Here is a 19,383-nt window from a genome sequence, read left to right as displayed (position 1 = left end):
ACATACAGTGAGAAATGTCCATTGTACAAAATTTAGTGACTGACCTACAATTAATTTAAGATTATCCCAGCAATGCAAATACAACTCAGAACACCTCAACTGTGTAAGATTTTTCCAATAGTACTACGGTGGGAGACTACTGAGTTTTTAGAAGTAGTTTGACTTGTCTCTTTTGATCAAAGCCTACATTCGTACTTTAAGTATTCACGGGTTACAAGTCTGTTATGTACTTAATCCTTCAGCACAGAAAGTACTCCTTGGTGTTCCCTCATCTGTCTCCTAGCAGCTTTCCTTTAGCAAGAGGCTGGGTTGAGCAGCTGCTTCTGTAGAAAACACTGTTGTCAGTCTTTGTTCTCCTTGCAGGGGATGGTTTAGTAAGACACATCTGGCAGTATCCAGCATTGAAAATACTGTCAGCTGTGTTGCCTACCCAAACTTGGAAAACCAGATTTGCATTTCCTGGTTGGTAATACACTTTGTGCCCGGTGGGTTGTTTAAAGAGTTAAGAACTTTGTGAGTAAAAATCCATAAACATTAACAGTGATGTTTCAACTTTATTAGGGGGAGGGGGAAGGGGGTGGCAAAAATAAACGTAAGTTACTAGTTTTTAAAGTTTAGTCTATGTTATATTTGATTACTGGGATATCAATACAATGAAAGTGGAGGAATTTCAGCAGTAATTTTGAAGTTTTAGTACATCATGTTGTGCAGGGCTTTATAAAAGATTTTTGTTTCCAAAGATGTTATTGGGGTCCACATATTCTTTAACAGATCTCAGCATTCCCAGACCAACATCAGAGATGCTCTCCTTCATCCAGCGCTTCCGCAATTTGCCTACTGGAAAAACAAAAACAAAGTGTTTCAATATATGGCAGGATTCTAGGAGCCAATCAATCTTGTGACCATGAATGAATAAACACTGTGTGATAAATGCTTTTATTCAAAAATGAGAAATGTTTTGCTTTATTTGATTTATTGAGCCCACCAGACTATCAAGCTCATTAAGCTCAGCATACTCCCAGAGGAAGACTGTGTTCCACACTGTCTACTTTCTTTAGAAACTATGAAATTTAGATGAAGCTTGGGCTGAAATCACATGTTCCATTAAAATAGGGAATTGGTAGTAACTGTTAAAAAGTCACCAAACTCATTTTAAGTAGGAAACTGAAGAGGAGATTACTAAAAAGCAGAACCCCACACCTCCCGATTGCTTTAAAGTGAAAGCATAACTCAAAACAGTATGGGTTTAAATAGCAAAAAAAAGTTTTCTAAGAAGAAGGGTTAAAGCCTAGTTTTAAGTCAACAAAATACCTTATTTCATTTAAAAACTTTTACACGGGCTGGTAATTGCTCCTACCATTACACAAGAGCTTAGTTTCCCATGTAAAAACGGATATTCACAACACATACCAAATACAAAGCAAAGCTGAAACACCAGCCATTTGAGAACTCGTTTCACTAGTCTCACAATAGCCCTATTAAATGGCCGAACCTTCACATACTAATTAACCAAGTCATCAACTCTGATTTAACAGATCATTCAAAATAAAGGGCATTTTTTCGTTAAACACACTACAGGATTTAATTTGTCAGCCTGAAACACAATCCATTTGTCAATATGATGCGATATAGTAAAGGTTTGAGAGACAGATGCTTTAAGAGTATCTGAAGCTACATTCAAGCCATCTTTTGTGCCCTGTTCTCAAGGTAACCATCAAACTGCCATCAGAATAATAAATTACACAGACACCTCTGGAGAATGGAGTATATTTGTTTATACCTTAAGGAATATGAGCTAGTCACAATGCCAACTGAAAAAGCAAATAACGTGAGAAAGAATGAAATTTGCAGTTTGCTAGAAAACAGCTACTCGCAGCATGCATGTCAAGAGCAAGGATTGTAACTGAAGGACAAAAGAATTTGTCATGTGGTGGGAACTGTAGTTGTATTTTGCAGCCCAGCTCAAGAAAAAAAAAAATCCCCATCTGTAAGTATACTATCACTACAATTTGACTGTCTGAGCAAGCTGATGTAGTCGAATTTTATCTGGGGATACTTTAATACTACTACATAAAAAGAATCATTGATGTGGCTTGACCATCACGTCAAGTCACTCACACTGGCCCTTACACAAGCAGCTGAAGAACAGTCATTACCATTCTCAACTGTTATCTGTAATATAGTTTCAATGAATGTGTCCTGTGGTTATAGATGTAATTGTCCTGAAAAGACTGCAAACAACTGCTCCAACAAGATGGAGCACATTAGAATCACAGCAGGATGCCCAACAGCTAGCGTGCCTGCCTCTTTTACACCTCCAGTAATAATGCAATTCCACAAGGAACTGAACTACTGTCTGAGCAGCACCAAACAGGCGTTGCATATTTAATGAAGTCGCTCACCAAGTGCTGGAAAACAGAAGGTGCTTGGAGTGCATCATTAGTTCTGTCAAAGTGATAATTTACACATCTATCTTGTCAAATTTTCTATGGTTTATACTTTTGCAATAATAAATCTAACATACATTTGATTAGTGAACTGTAAAGAAAAAAAAAGCTGTACTACAGTTACCAGCAGTCCTTCACAAACATGTTCAATGAAAAGATTTTAACCCCTTGATAACAGTAGGTTGAGCCCTTACTCCTACTGCTCACGTCAATAAGATATACAGGGATTTTTGAAGCAATCTGGCTCTTAGAATTCTAAAACGGTCCATCTAATTAAATGGAAAATAGAGCAAGTGAAGGAAAGGCTCTGTGCAGACAAGAGCACCACCTAGAAAAGCAATGTTTACATTTGTTTCACTTCAGGTTAGTGCTGCCCTCTAAGTATTCTCATAGGACAATTAGCTTCAAGAATGAGAAGGGAAAAGGAGGAAGAAAATACCATAATAATAGAAGATGTTACCATGAATGTAAAAATAATTCCAAGTGGCAAAGTTGCCTAACTCCCCTCTAAGACTAGGCAAAGCACAGCCTTGGACTCAAGGAAGCCTTAACTTCCCCAACAATAAAAGGTCTCAGTTAAGCCTCTACCATGGACTAGAGAAAACCACCTTTCCACTTCTAGCCTACAGAAACCTTTTAGTTTTAGCCCTAGATGATGCCATTTATATAGAACTGACAAGAGTGCACAGAACCAGATTTTAGCCAAGCATCTACCCCTTATGTGCTCTCAGCATGGTATACTTTTCTCAATTAAAAACTGAGATCAAACTCACCTGATTCTATATGCTACATCATAACATTATTAAAAAGGTTCTCAAATCAGCATAGCATTGTACGATCAGTTTGTAGTAGCTATTTGTCAACTCATCTGTACACGCCATTACAATGCTTGTTGCCCCAACTGGAAACAAATACAGCCTTCCTTCTTCCATCTTATTCTTCTGAAGACACCTAAGCTTACACCTTAATTATCCAAGATGAAGTGCAACAGAATTAGTTTTCAAGTTTTACAAGCGGCGAGTGCCCTGTTCCTGAGGTGTGCTGAGCAGTCTAATGCTTTAAAACATTCACTGCTAGGAAGGCAGAAGTCTTCCATCTGAAGCCCAGCTATCACAGAGTACACACACCCTGGCATAACAGAGAGTCTGCTTCACACAAAGTATTCAGACCAGAAAGCCAAGAAGCTTGTTCAGTAGCAACGCTCAAAGACAGTCCAACACCAGTTTTGGTTTTGCAGTATTTTCAAGTTTTATCATCATTATAGTCCATACGTGAAAGAAAAACATGTGAGCTGGATAAGTACTTTTTCCCTAATTCTGATAGATGCTGGTCCAGCCCTCAGCTGGTTTCATTAGAAGAGTTGATGATGCTCCCAATGCCCTTTTAATCTGTTAGGGAATAAATACACTTTGGTGAAGTGCAACCATACTCTATGCTGCTCCCGTAGAACCCACCCTTTGAAAAAAACCAACCAACCAAACATGCACTGACATTACATTCTCTGCCAAAAGCAACAACAGTTTCCTATGTGCATGATTTTTCAAAAAGTGCATTAGATGGACAGCACATACCTGCTGGTCACAAAGAAGGTAAAATGGGAGTACAGCTTTCCTGGCTCATAAAGGCTACACTTTATCTATATATTTCAAAGATGTACACTACATCTTTGAAAATGCATCTGGATGGCTGCAAAAAAATCTGGCTGCTAAGGATGGAGCTAGCAGACAGAAGGCAGCAATTGGTTTTCTCACTTTTGGAATATGAAGTACTTGGGCACACATGAACAGGCTTGTAAGGAAAGTTTTAGTGTAGCTGATGGATCCCAGGAATAACTCTACACCCATACAGAACAGATCTATATCAGCGTGTGGTCCCAGTGGAAATAGGCTCTAGTGGCACTGCACGTGTCCCTGGACTTCCTCTGCTCCAGCCCTTTCAATTCCAAGAGGCAGTTATTGCAAAACAATAGCTCTGCAATAGGAGAAGCAGTAACAGGTCCTAAGAAGGATGGGGTTCTTCCAGCTGTTGCTTGCTCTTCCTGAAGCTGGTTGTTTCTATGGAAAGCACCTCTCTACTTTTAGAAAATGCTTAATGTTTTATTATTCTTCCAGAGAGAACTCTGCAATACTGAGAAAGGTCAGTGCGTTAATCTAATACTGTGGTAGCGCTGGAGTACATTGGAGCAGTGTACCTGAAGTCTACAACATAATTAACATTTTGCATCACCATAACACCTGGCATATATTCATTTGATATCTAAACAACTTAAGTACTTTTGAGTTCTATGTTGATGAATCATAAAGTCCTTCGCATTTATTTGTTGGAAAAGACACTGAAGATGACTGTTCTATTACAACTTTCAACAGACAAGGACAAAAATACAACTGTGTTATTATATTATTTCACAATTACATCATGTAAAATAATATAACAACACCCCAGGCCCCATCCCTGGAAGTACTGGGGTTTTTTTGTTTTGGTTTGGGGTTTGTTTTTTTTTTTTAGGGTTGGTTGGCAGTGGGGTATTTTGTGGTTTTGGTGTTTGCATTTTTAGGGCAGGGTTGTTCTGTTAAGTTTTCCTACATGAACTGGCAGGAAATTGATACTATACCTAAACCTGTGGAGCTGGGCTATGTTAACCTTTATTCTAATCAATCTGTCTAGAAAGTGGAAGAAAATTAGTTCTATTATGTTAAGTGGCTAAATAGGGGTATTTTCCTCAAAGCCACAAGCTGATAATTGTTTCCTTAAGTAATCAGTTTTAATTAGAACATTCTGTGCAAGGGAAATAATCTATCATTAATTTTTACACTGTTCCTTAGTTTTGCATGGTGCTTAGCATGGTAATACAGAAGGGATCAGGCCTAAATCCAGCCAGCTCCCTTCTGATGCTGTACCCCAAAGTGGTTATAGTTGTATTTATACCCCAGTCATACCTACTGGTACTTCCTCAGCACATATTTTATATATACAAAAACAGAAAGCATGTATTCTATGAAACAAGAATTCAGGAATGCAAGGTGTGATACATCATACGAGTGGTTTTAGGGCTTGCCCTAAATAATTAGAAGAATCATTTATCTGAACTTAAACTTACTTCTGTCTACAAGAAATTGTCATTCCTAATGCTGCTTTTTAAATGTTAAGTTTCTAGAAGCTAACTGCATCTCTAGCAACCCTTACTTACATGACTCTCAAATCTAAAGATACTCACTGGCCAGAAAAGCAGAAGGATCAAAGCTGCGTTCAGAGATGTGCACTATCCCTTTATAAGGGCAGGACACAGCCAAGGCAAGATGAAAACTGTAATCAAGACTGTAAAATCTCATGTAGGAAATGAAGACAAGGGATGTTACAACTAGGATAACTAATTCCTGAATACCTTTCAAAAACTTTTACTAAGTCACAAATTATGCCACAGCATTAGTTAAAAGGGACAAAGAAGGCAAAAGAAACCACTTTGAAGTCACACATTAGAAGCTACTTTAAAACCACTAAGAAGCTTTTCAGCAGTTTGTTAACAACAAATTTAGTGAGAAACAGACCTAGCACATCTAGGCAAAATTGCCAGGATCATAACAAAAAAATCTGATAGCCTCCTCTATAAGGATCAGTTTCTGAGGCACTGGAGAATGGCTGAATTTCCCCCTATGTAAGTGCCTATCTGATCAGCTATGTATTTTGGGTGTATATTTATTAGCAGCACATATGCCTCAGATTCTTCCTAGATGTAAGTTCTGTTCATAACATAATCCAGAAACATTATCAAGTGTTAAATACTAACATTAAAGTAGATGCCATTCCTGACATCTAAAAATTAGATTTAAATATTTGAAAGTCAAGAGTGAGAAAGACTTCAAAAAGGAAAGACAATTTGATTAAATGGACAAAGTCATTTAAGAAGTATCAAAGAAATTATATCCAGATTTATAAAAACAAAAAATATGGATGTTCTACCCCAAAATACAATCGTTACATTGAAAGGATAAGTTCATTACACATATACATATGTCTGGCTTTGCTACAGCTTCTTGTGTCTAGGAGATGTTTGCTGTACAAGGGTGGTGTTAATACACTTCTGCATTTTCTTTGTTGGAATGTTGTTGTTGTTACGTATTGCAAGGTGTGACCTTTAATATAATCCATTAATAAATAAAAGTGATACAAGTTTTAAGTCTCAAAATTCGTTGGGGAGGATCTTCTGACAGTATTGCTACCTTTAGTGAGTCTTGCCTAAAAGTTACAATATTCTTCATTAGCCTGGAGGGAGGGGAGGAGAGAAGAGATACTGAGATTAAAATAGAATCCAAAGTCAAGTCTTTCTGAAGTTACTCTTCATAAAGTTAAAGGTGTAATGATTTCTGTTCTCACTGTAGATTGTAGCTATGTGTTTACCTGCAGTTAATACTTCCCCAGATCTAAAATAATTTAGCGCTTTGCACATCTCAAACTGTCACATATGACCACTTCTTCACTCAAGGAGTGTATGAAGATTGACTTAAGCAGGCTTTGTATTTCCTATAGCCTCAAGTCCCAGACTACATCTGTTTTCTTTGATACACAAAACCAGAGTTAAAATAGCTCCATTTATCACAGTGTGATTGTAGGCAGCAGACAAACCAGCCTGTCTGTTTCCAGATAGTGAAAACAACTGTTATTAATCACAATTACAAGACAAATACTAAAATAAATTGCACCAGTATTTTCTTTTACCCCACACAATAGCCCAGTCTTAGCAGTGCTAAGAGTGACAAGGCCTGAAGGTCAGTAAATAAAACTGATACTATTAGGCTAATTCTCAGCAGCACATCTACTAAGCACTGGAAAAAATGGATCTTTAATATCGTACACAATGAACTGCCAGACAAAAGCACTCAAAGCAAAAAATATTTATCAGTATAAGAGGCAGTCGTGCACACAACAGGAGCATAAGAAGTCTAATGGAAACCAAGTTTTTCATATCTGTGGAGTCAAAAAGTTCACGTGTGCAAGGGTTTGAAAATGCTACATAAGATTTTTTTTTTTTTCTTGTTCGACATATGCTGCAAGCAAGGTTTCATATGGTGAGGGCAAATACATCCAAACATGTGACAAGCTCCAGCTGCATGCGAGTTAATAGTTGAAATGCTAGTCACAGTAAAATACAGCTGCCACAGCAGGGGAGAGCGCAATAGTGCATCAAGGGGGTAATTCCACATCCCATGTGTGAGAATTAACCAGCCCACTATACCACCATATTAAAGATTTAATCAGAGGACAATAAAAGCATATTAAACAAAAAAATACTGAAACTGTTTTCACTCACGTTATCATCGCCTACACGTCTTTCAATATCCTGATATTGCTAAAGCAGAGTCCACTTCAGTTTCTGTCACAGAGCTAGATGCCCGAGAACAGCTCTAGCTAAAAGCTTCAAGTCCAGGAAGTCACCAACATGTTTTAAAGCGCAGGTTATGCCCTTCAGTTTTCCCCACATAGAGCTTTCTTAGAATTACAAAATTTTAATCTAGTTTTAAACCATCAGACTTCTTCCTCTTTGCTCTTATTTCTGTGGCCAGACAATTCCCCAAGAAAGAGGAAGAAATGCAAGTTAACCAGTTAAAAGATAGCTACACAAATCAAACTGACTTCCCAACAAGTCTTCCTGACCGAGTTTACAGTATTATATAGGAGACATGCAATCAAATTCGGCTATCTGAATATTTGGGAAAAGCATATGTGAAGCATCAGATATATGAAGTGTATCACTTATACATGACACTGGTTCTTAAACTTAATATTAAAGCACAAGATAGCTTGCAAAGAGGCTAGTAACTCAGGACAAGTAGTTCCCTAACTCCAAGAGAGGAAACTGAACAATCAGAAGTTAGAAGACAGCAAGCCAGTAATAACATCAATTATGCAACAAATGGTAAATTGTAACATAGCTCAATTTAAAGCCACTAGCTCTTTTATGCAGATACTTTCACAAAGTGCTCTGGAATTAGGTCTAGCAGCATCCACCTAGCCACAAGGGACACTAAGCTGCCTTAAAACTGTGAAAGTCTCATTTCAGGTCTTTGTAACTGAATATACCTCTAACACCAGGTTCAGTAAAAGTTGCTCAAGACGAACTGATCAACTATATTTTCAGGTTCTCCAACAGCCTGTAGACTTCCTATCAAAGGTTTGAAGCTGGTGCTCATAAATACACCGCATTGTGTGACTTGATATCAAGTAAATCACATCTAGGGACACTTCCCATGAAAGTCTGACAAACAGGTGAAGAGTTTCTAGAAAGAATACCAGGAGACTCCTGCCCCCTTCCCAGTAATTTCAGTTAATGCCTGTGAAATATTTTTCCAACTTACATTATGAACTACTTTATGTACTCATGAATACTTAGTAGTATCAAAGAGATTAATATTAGAGTGAGAACATTACCTCCATGGTGATGTGACAGACTTCCTCCATTGGCAAGTATTTCTTCTCTAGCAGCCCTCTAAATTGGAAAGAGGAGATATTTATTCAACAGCAAACACACAAGATACTTGTTTTCAGTGCAATACTTGCTATCATACACATTACACAGGTGTATGGAAAGTTTCAGAAGTAATAAGGGTACACAGTACAGAAACATTTCATTCAAGTCTGCAGATAAACGTGGGGTTTTTTTCCAATTAAACATTATCAAACCCAAGGCATTTAAAATGGCATCTTTTATAACAAATCTATTATTCCAGAACGGAATATTCTGGATCACTTCCTCCTTGACAAAACTAAAACAGTCTAGTGGCTGGGATGCTCATCTGGAACATTGTTAAATGCCTATTGAAAAGGAAATCGCAATAAAGTTGTTTGAAAACAGGCTCCCCAGAGTGATTCAAGATCTTTATTCAGACCGGAGTTTAGACCCAGATCTCCAAGGTTCTAGTTGAGGAAGTGAGGTACTTTACAACTGACAACTCTTTCATGGGCGAAGTTTGTGGCAGAAAACAAAATTTAAATTTTGATGTTAAGAAATATTTGAATGCTTTCAAGCTCTAGAATCTTCTTTCCCATGCAGCTCTGATTATGAACAGTGAGACAGCTGAGAAGGCTGTAACAAAGAAAGCGTTCCTAAGCAGAAGCACTAAGCATTTTTTCAAAAAAGTGTACTTTTTTTAGGAATAATGTATATAACCATACCTATGCAGTTAGAGATTTTTTCAGTCTGCCACAGAGTGCGTGTACTTGGTTGGCAAACTCACTTTGTAGGTTGAATTTAGTCACCTACAATGGAACTCATGCATCCAGGTGATTGCACAGCTAACTAATTCCAATAAATGGCAATATCTAACTATTAATAAAGTCTCATTAAATAAGCACTTAAGTATTACATTCTCCAGTGCCCTAGATTCAACAGCACAGAAGCCTCACAACTTTTAGATAAAACTTTGCATCCAAGTAAAGTTATGCTTGCCAAGTTGAAGAGAAATTGCTAAAGAATAAACATGAGCAGAATGATATCCTAGTTATAGACTATTTCTGCACAGTCTTATTAGCAATTTTCTGGTGCTAAAGCTTTAGCATATGAACTAAAAGGTAGGATGAAAACCAGTCTGGCCATATCCTTCTATGTCTAAGTATTACATCTTCACGGTAACAAGGATATTAGTTTCCCCTAATGAGGTAAGGATAGTGTTTCACCAGCCAAAGTGTTAAAACAGAGAGTTATTCTGTAGCTTTTTAGTAAATGTCGAAGCAGCTTGCAACCAGTCCAACACAGCAGACTTTGACAAGCACTTATCCAGGCCCAAACAGAAATAACCATAGCAGTTAATTCTCTGAAACAGCATGACAGAGACCGTCACATTCATTATTCCCTACATGCAGCACTATTAATAAAGTACAGTCTTGATAGTTTTACCATGTATTTTAAAGATTAATTGAGTATTAAGTGAAAAGAGTAACTTTGTATATAATGGAACTAAGGAAGTCTTGTTTCCCATGGATTTGGGTTTTGTAGTTGATAGTTTCTGCCATCCAAAAACCAACGCCAGTTCAAGCTTTTCTGTACTTCAGTAATAAGTGTTCATTTACTGAATGTCTGAAGTAGTCACCTTGCAGTCTTTCCTCTACTTGGTGCACTAGTAGAGCGCACCTCTCTCCGTAGCTGCTAGTGATCAAAGCTTTACAGACAGAATTTTGAGGTCTTTCCTGCAAAATTCAGTTAGCTTGGCCAATGGGTTCAGTATATTTTATTATGGGACACAAGCTTCTCCCCCTCCCCCTTAACTATTGTTCTTATATACATTACCTCAATTTGTTCATAAACATGAATAGGATCACTAATTCCTCTGTAGTTAAAGGCAAAGTAGAAGTAGACACATGCACCTGCATCGTAAGTCTGTGTCACCCTGTTGAAGAGAACTGCATTACAAACAAAGCTTTATGGTATTAAGCCAGCCACTATGTGACATTACACAATTCATAAGGTTATTTATTTTAAAAAGTTGCATTTTTTTAAAAATAGTTTTGTATCCTTTTTGCTCATACTTCATGAGTGACTCAATGCTATAACAGAGTTGAAGCTCTTAAATAAGTTGTTACACTTGAGTTTTGTGCATATAAGCAAATTTCAAGACTAATCAAGTGCTACTAATCCCTTGAACTACTCACTCTTGCATGTAATCCACTTGCAGGTTAAAGAGGAAGTTCAGAATTACTAGTGTTTGTAATGCTATTAACGGATGCACTTTACCTACTAGCTAGCAAGTTTAATGACCTCTTCCTTAGTTCTCTTATTATCAAAGATTCATGAAAAAATATTAAGTTTTTGCATGGCTTACCTGCAGGTGCAAAGAGGAGCAAACTGAACACCCTTTTCTTTGCATTCTCTTACTATCCTTTCCTTTACATTCCTACAGAGGTCCAAAACCCTGTAACAGAAAACACATTAAAATATAAAATCTTAGTATATGATTTTATACAATGTCCTAAATAACACAACTTCAGCTTTGGTAATCTTTTTGAAAAGGTATAATCTAATAAAACTGGTTCTTGAAGGCAATCGCCTGTTTTAAGTAGCTTAAATTTTGTTCTAAGAATAAAATAGTCCTCATCATCAAGACTTTGCTAGTATTGCTTTTTCCGTACTTCTGAATAGCAAGTTTACTCTGAAGCAGAGTACATAATGAAAGCTCTTTTCCATAAGAACTAGGAGTCAAAAGTCTTCAAGGGAAAGTGGAGGTTACCCGTTTCTATATGTCTTTACTTACTTTCTCAGCAAGACAGCCTGAATTTTTTGGCAAAGTAGTTGACAAATACAGCTCATAGTACAATGCTTGAGAACTCTAAGGCCCTGTATACTCTGCCAATACCACACCTTTGGTATGTTGCAAGGCCAAAACTGGAGATACTCCAGCTGTGCACTAGTTTGCCAGCTTGAAATGTTATAGTTCTAATACGGCAATGAACTATTGAACTTTGTCATAAGCTATACTTGTTTTACTTTTTTTTTTTTTTTTTGCTTCCAGGACAGACCCAGGTGCAAGCAAAGTGCTAGAACAATTGAAAGAAATCACTGTTTTTCAAATCACCATTTCTTTAGTTATATGTTATCCAACAAAGGTCTGCAGTGCTATATATACAAATCAGATTTTTGAGACTTTTTACACATATTTAAAACTACTTTGCAGATTGACAGAAATAATACACAAGAGAAATTTATCCATTTAGTGAATAAGCAAGTAAAGCTAAATATTTTATTCAGCTATCTTCAACAAGTCCGGAATAAGGTAACTGATTGATTTATGGAAAATTACATAGTTCTTGTGAGTCAAAGTAGAAAACATTTTTTAAAGCAGGATAGGTGAGAACAATTTCAAATATGTTCTTAAAGTCATTCTCTCCTGAAATGAGAGAGGGGCAAACCAAAGTTGGCAACTAAGCAGTTAGCATACTTCAAGATCTAGGAAGTTAAATAAAGAGCAATTTTGCATTAAAATTGTCCTCAAGTTTCTGCCACCCATTTAAGATCCTATGCCAATCTTCAAAGCAGAGGCTGGAACTTACCACTAAATTCAATAGCAAGGATAAGGCTTACCAGCTTAAGTCGTCACACTTTGCACACTTTCCACTTTGCATTAAATACTGGAAAGTTTTGATTCAAATCACTTAATATCCTGCATAAGAGGTTTCAGGCTTACTAAATGGACATAGCATCCAAAATTATTTCATACGTTAAACTCTGTTGTGGTCAAGTGTTTCTCAACAACAGCTAACAGATAAAAGCTTAGGAAAAAGATTTATCTTAGGCAAAAGTTATCTTTTCAGTTCGTTTCCCTGCATTACTGGGTGCCCAGACCACGACACCGAGGAAAGAAAAAGCTTATATTTAAATATATTTAAGTAATTTTTTTTCCCTCTTCACTACCAACTTTTCCATTTGAAATATACTGCTGATCCCACAGATGTGGCTGCTCATCATACAATACAGTTATTGTCACCACTGTCCAGCTTCCTAAACTGGTCAATTTCCAGTCCTGAATTTGTTGTTACAGTAAGCTAACCTAAGTAGAAATATTACTGAATGCTTGGGGACATTGCATTTACAAAATCCTACATGTAATTTACTAGCAACTTTAGCAAGAACACATAGGTGCAAGACTTGAGGCACACCAGGGAGCCTCCCATACACATAGGGCCTAAATTAAATTAAGTTTCCCCATGAGCAAGCATAAGTTAGGAATAATTTGAATGAAATCAAGTACAAGTTTTAAGCAATTCTAAAGAATAATCACAGTTTACCTATCCCAAGGAACAGATGTCTCAAATGATTCTCCTATTACATAGTAATCCAGGCCCAGGTCCTAATAAATAGAGAAAGGAAATTATCAGTAACATTCAGCATCAACATCTGGGATTCCAGTGTATGCATCGCAGCTAACAGTTGAGCAACTTTAGTTAGTCTGTATGAGAAAAACAGAAAGTCTATTTAACAAAAACACCCATCTGTCCCAGTGACATTAGTTTATAATTATGGAAATAGGGTATCTCTTCAAAGACACAGATGACAAACATTTTGATGTCATTGCTATAGCGAGACAACTTGTCAGACTATCAGTATGCCTACACTAATCAAGTATTTCTACCACTATAGAAGCAAGCCAAGAGCTTCACTGTGCTAACCAACACAATACTGAGTAGAAATATTTATTTGGAATGCAGTTCCTATCTATGTAGAATAAAGACAAACATTTTGTCCATTTTATGTACAACCTGCTGAGATAAAGGGAAATTCAGTGATTTGTCCCTGACTATAAAAGCCAAATAAAAAATAAAATCTACCACTCAGGATGTACATACTATTCTGAAAAAAAAAAAAAAACCAAACCAAACCTCTCAAACAGTAAGACTAAAATACATAAGAACAGCTGCATCATTTCATATTTAAAGTCTGTTTGTTCTGGTATTCTAATTTGAACAACAGCCATAAGCAGATGTCCAAAGAAGAGTAAAAGGTGAGTGAGCACATGAGTATTTCAAGTACTCTCCCAGCCTCCAATTACGTACAACCTGTTGATTTATAAGTCTAATCTTGTTTATTTAGTAACTGCCAGTGGATTCTTCCATCTAATTTTCTTCACTCTTTATTAGAAACTATTTTCTTAACAAATGCTTTTATGGTGTTTTGCAGATGAAGTTTCATGAGTAAACACTAGTCAGAAATGGAAGAGATACAACGTCTGGGAGAAGTTTGAGATATCATCCAAGGCAACCTGCTTTTAGATTTCAGAGAAAGCATCTTCAAAAAGACATCTGTTTTGTTATATTAGAATTTTCAGCAAGCGGACAAAAGGTGACCTACCCGAAGGTAAGCAATGACAAATGTCAGCATATATCCTCTCTGTCCGTTATCTTCTCCTGCTGCCAAGCCACTGCAATTAACAAGAATTTAATTAACTTTCCAGCAAAGTAGTCACTGGTTTCCAAAAGGAATTAAAAAAACAACACTTTGATTATCAAACATATGTGCAAGTTTAGCTGTCTACACTGTGTTACAATAGGTGCAAATAGTAGGGTCTTCTCTTCACTAGAAATAAGAAGTTACTTCCAACCAGACCTTTAACTCTTTGCTTTTCTCTTTTCATTCCATAATCCAAAGAGTGATGAACATTCACAAAACATTTGACGGAGACCTTAAAATAACAGTCTTCAAACATCACAAAATAGCAGAGGAAACAGAACTAGATATAGTATATCCTTGATGTTCATTTACAGGAATAGGTGTAACTACATTTCTAAATGTGTTGGATGTGTGCACTTGTATGCTCACAGGTCGTGAGAGCAAGACTCAGGACCCCAAAGCGTAAGTGATGTGAATGGATAAAAAAAAGACACAGCACTACAAAGAAAAAGGAAGCCTTGCTTTCACTAATCTATCAAGTCAGGAGCATTATGAAAATCTTTGTTTTTAACTATTAATTTCTAAGAACAAGAGAGTGCTATGTATCTGTAATCAGTCTTCCTAGAAGCTTCTATAAATCCGAGAGGTGTGTGGGATAAAGTAATCAGACATCCTGAAGGAGGACAGAATTAAAGCATTTCAGACCATTAAATTGTTTTGCATTTTAGACCAAGTTAAACTATTAAACACTTAATTAATAGCCTTAACTGAGCAGCGCAGACAGCACATCATCTAACAGACAGGTTCCCCCTCTTATCAATATACCATCCTGAAATACCAAAATACAAAAGGACTCACAGTTGAAGCCTGTTCTTGCATATAACATTAAAATAACTAAAATGCTCTTTAAGATCAAGACCAGTGATATTCTTATTGAATGTTAGCAAGCTGCTCACATGAAATACTACTTTCATAAGCTATTTTAAGTGTTAGAATGAAAGCACAAATTTCAGAAAGGGTAGCCTTGAAATGGATAAAGAGCTTACGTATATTTGAATAGGTGAGACTACAATACTAGCAATAACATTCTTAAAAAGTAAAAAGTATGTTCTTAAAAAAAAAAAATCACACTTTTAGTGATGGTTTTTATCAGTCACGCTTAATCAAAGCGGAAGGACAGAAACTACCTGATCATTACTCAGCCTCCCACACCAATGTATGTTTTCTGTTCTTTTGTAAGAATAGAAAACAGTCTACGGAACAGAAATTCACAGCATTCCTTTAATTAAACACAGGCTCATCTTTTAAACAAAGCTTCTTGTATTCATATGCTCACATCAATTCTGCAAAAATTTAATGTAGCCCTTATGATTTTGTCTCCCCCTTGTGTAGTTAGAGTCTGGTATTGCAAAACAAGCAGCTTCCATGCCTATAAGCAATTATAAGGGCTAGTTTCCATTTTATTAACATCAGTTCCATATTTAGTCAAATACTTACTTTTCCTGCAATACACAGACAGCTGAAGTTTTTCAGTAAAGTTACCTATTAAGAGTTAGCACAAGCCATATTTATCAAAGGGGACATTCAGTAACTAATTGATTATTGCCACTTTAAGCTAGTAAATTGAGAACATATCCACACAGTAATCACTATAAAAATATGGTAATCCTATTTTTTTCCTGGACAGTTAACTCCCAGCTTCATATGAAAAAGTTCTTTGAGAAGCATACCCGAATTTGGTGGCAATATCATAGACTTGCTTTTCATGCTGAAGAACCTTCTCTCTGTCACCCTCAAAGAGCAACGTAGCTACACACAGTATGTTGGGATCAAATCCTTTAAACTGCAAAGACAGAAAACTTTGTATTATGTCATAGCTCATGTGGTAGAATACAAGCAACAACTTTTTACTTTTCAAATATATAGCATGTGCTCTGGCTAATAAGTGTTGTTGCAACTAAGCGGAAAGATTAGGAAAAAACATCTTTCAAAAAACACTTAGTCCCAAAACAATCAAGTTGTTCTTTGACAGGACAAACATTCACAAGCCCCCTGAAATAACAGAGGTTATATCTGTCACGTTTTTCCTCCTGTTAAAAAGCAGACAGCTATTATGTCTATGCTACCTACACTGAAGAAAGAACAGGTCTTAAATGCTTTAAGTAATAGGGAGACATTTATATTCTATCAACTATTCCTGTATTGAAGCAGGAAGATGACTATGATGACCATAAACATCACTGCTCGCAGAACAGTTGTATCGACAGCATACCACAGAAACATCTCTATGCTGGGAAAAGCACTATGGAAGGAAAATAACTTCTAACCTTGTAGCAGGGAGCATATCCCAGTGGAAATGGGAAGAAAACTATTACAGGTTTAACAGTAATGCGGTCAGGCTGTCTGTATGGCTTTGTTTCAGGACTAACCGTCAGGAGTCATATCTTAACTTATTTTCTACATACCTTTTTTATTATTAATTAGGTCCAGTGAACTACCATTACAAGCACGTTTCAGAAGGAATGGAGATGTATATAAAGTTGCAACAACATTTAATGACTATTTCCACAGTTAAAAGGGTAAAAATTTATAATTTAGAACAATGTATTCTTAATATGTATATTGACCAGCAACTTTTTTTTTTTTAAAGCCTTGCCCTTTCCAGTAGCATTCATCTCTTCCAGTCTCTAACTCTGCTTGTGATAGCTTGTTATTAAGCATCAAGCAAGATTATATGAAGTTACATTAATAGTTGAGAGTTCAAACTCATCCTTTATGCACGACAGATATGCTGAGAAAAAGTCACAGTTAGTTGCAATTCCTTTTATTATTCCCTTAACTGAATAGATTAACTGTACTGGAAGTTAACTGAAGGTACCAAGAGGGTCCAAAAAAACCAAAAAAACCCCAACCATCCAGCAATGAGGCAAAGTATCTTAGGATGGCTCAGTCCTCCAGCCAGTGATGTCAAATCTTTATGGGGATTCTCCAGTCAAAGACATCCAAATTAGTATTTCTGAAAAGGATATTGCATCCTACCACCCCACCAAAACACCACCATGAAAGCTACAGAATATAGTGCCCTGGGCAAAGGATCTGTCTTATCCACTAGTCCTACAGAAACAGCATTGCTAACATAAACAGAAATAAATATTATTACCGCTGCGATAAACTCCAAGCACGGGAATAAAGGTCTATTAAGATGCAATTTACTGTCCTTTCTCATCGTAGAGTCATTTGCATTTTATCTAACATAAATTCTTTTGTCTATTCTGCCATCTTTTGGCTGTAATGCTCAGGTAACACCTTACAGTTCTCTTTAAGAGGCATTGGAGGAACTAGGGACAGTGTGAACTAGTAAACAAACAATACCTAGAACATTCACCTATCAGTGAACAGTCCCAAACTATATCGAGGAATAAACCAGAAAGACTTTGTCCCTGTTCTTTTAAGTGGTATCAGTTAAACAACTAACATTCTTTTACTGAACAGAGGTATCTGATGTGTTCTGTATCCTGATGTTTACTTTTTTGTTGTTGTTACAGGAAGCAATTCACAGATGAAGTAAGCGTAAGATGGATTTGAGTATCTCGGTCTCAGTAACATCTGCAATATCAGTCTCAGGGTCATTAAACCTGCTCCTTTCTCTGCTCATATCTCCTGTCCCACCTCAGAGTTTCTCCGAAGTAGCAGTTGCTAAAATACACGAAGGGGACCGAGCCCTGACATAAGAGCTCCACACTGGTCACCAACCTGGAATCTTTGCATCAGTATTACATATTATTTCTCCACAAGCTCTTTTTCTCCTGCAGATCTGGAAGAATTTGAATTGATACACAACATCCCTTGGTGACACAACATCCCAACAAGCAGTGATGCTTGTTGCTGACTACAGAAGCAGCAGTTATTGCTGACCAGGATTGTTTCAAACTGGCAGCAATCTTGTTGCCAAAACCTTTACTTCTTTAGATGTTCCTGCACTATGGCAGATCAGGGAGGGAAAGCAAAATAATTTCTGGGCTATCTCTAAAGCTAATACGCGTTTCCTAGCAAAAGTCCCAAGGCATACAGCATTTTCTACTTCAGTAGCACAGGAAAAAGCAGCAGAATCAACACTAGCCACTGTCCCTCAAGAAAGCCCACTCCTTGAAGACACTCAAAATTATCAGATCAGAATGGAATGTTTACCTCCTCCTCTAACAGTTACCTAAATCCAGGATGATGCAATTTTCTATGTTTGAATAACCATATTTGCAGGAACTGTCTAGTTCGCTAATTTGGAGGAAAAAAATCAGTTAAAAGACAAATTATTTCATACAAAAGCTTCGGTGAAGTCATTTTAGCATCAGATAATTCTGCATTAAAAAGGGTATTCATTGGGATGAATTCCAGAAAGATAAAGAACCAATTTATATGGGCAATTCAAGACAAATATGTTGAGATTCTCCCAAAATTCTAGTTCACTGTACTAACAAGGTAGATTGTGCCTTGACAAAATCTGGGGAGAGGAAAAGACAGTAAAGCGTTAGCCTTGCTCCATCAGTATGAACTGATGATCAGCGGTCTGTAAGCTAGATAAATCTGTTCCAGTCTTGCTCTGTCACCAACTCACTGTTGGACAAGGCACATTAATCTCATCTATCGATATGACCAGTGAGAGCAGCTCTCATGGAACAACTCCTCAAACAGATAATCTTATTTTGGATTAAACCACCTTGAGAATCTCCAGCTAACTGATACTACAATGTAGGATCTGTTACACTCAAACTCAGCTGCGTTAGAGACAGTATACCAAAAGATCTTGAATTTTATAAATAGCATGCAAAATTCCAAACAGTATTAAAGCCCAAAAGTTACCTTTGTGATGTAGAATTTTTTCAGTCCATCCAAAAATGACGTAAATATGGAAGCAACTTGTGGTTTAAGAGCATGACCTTTGGCAAAAAGTGGAAAGAGGTGTGTTAAGGCAAATAGGGCTCTTAAAATTCCTACTTCAATGGGCAAAGAAAAAAAAGTTTAGTTGCCAGAATCACTTGGAGAACTCTGATCATCACAATTTAAAAGTTG

The 19,383-nt window shown here is 36.8% G+C and overlaps 1 protein-coding gene across 2 annotated transcripts in view; it reads right to left on the bottom strand.

The window, feature by feature from the left end:
- Nucleotides 1-534: 534 nt before the first annotated feature.
- AGPS (alkylglycerone phosphate synthase) overlaps nucleotides 535-19,383 on the bottom strand; it is a 56,440-nt gene continuing 37,591 nt past the window's right edge. The window contains exons 13-20 of one of the 2 annotated variants that reach the window (XM_063341578.1): nucleotides 19,174-19,250; nucleotides 16,047-16,159; nucleotides 14,278-14,347; nucleotides 13,218-13,279; nucleotides 11,258-11,347; nucleotides 10,726-10,825; nucleotides 8,871-8,928; nucleotides 535-834 (exon numbers count right to left, since the gene is read on the bottom strand). In XM_063341578.1, coding sequence (XP_063197648.1) covers nucleotides 716-834; nucleotides 8,871-8,928; nucleotides 10,726-10,825; nucleotides 11,258-11,347; nucleotides 13,218-13,279; nucleotides 14,278-14,347; nucleotides 16,047-16,159; nucleotides 19,174-19,250 — 689 coding nt within the window. In that variant the 3' untranslated portion in view covers nucleotides 535-715. Of the gene's footprint in view, nucleotides 838-8,870; nucleotides 8,929-10,725; nucleotides 10,826-11,257; nucleotides 11,348-13,217; nucleotides 13,280-14,277; nucleotides 14,348-16,046; nucleotides 16,160-19,173; nucleotides 19,251-19,383 lie in introns of both variants that reach the window. The other variant, XM_063341577.1, reaches the window with a different exon arrangement.

This window comes from Chroicocephalus ridibundus, chromosome 7 (assembly GCF_963924245.1).
Source record: "Chroicocephalus ridibundus chromosome 7, bChrRid1.1, whole genome shotgun sequence".
Lineage (NCBI taxonomy): Eukaryota > Metazoa > Chordata > Aves > Charadriiformes > Laridae > Chroicocephalus > Chroicocephalus ridibundus.
This window is presented reverse-complemented; position numbering and strand designations above follow the sequence as displayed.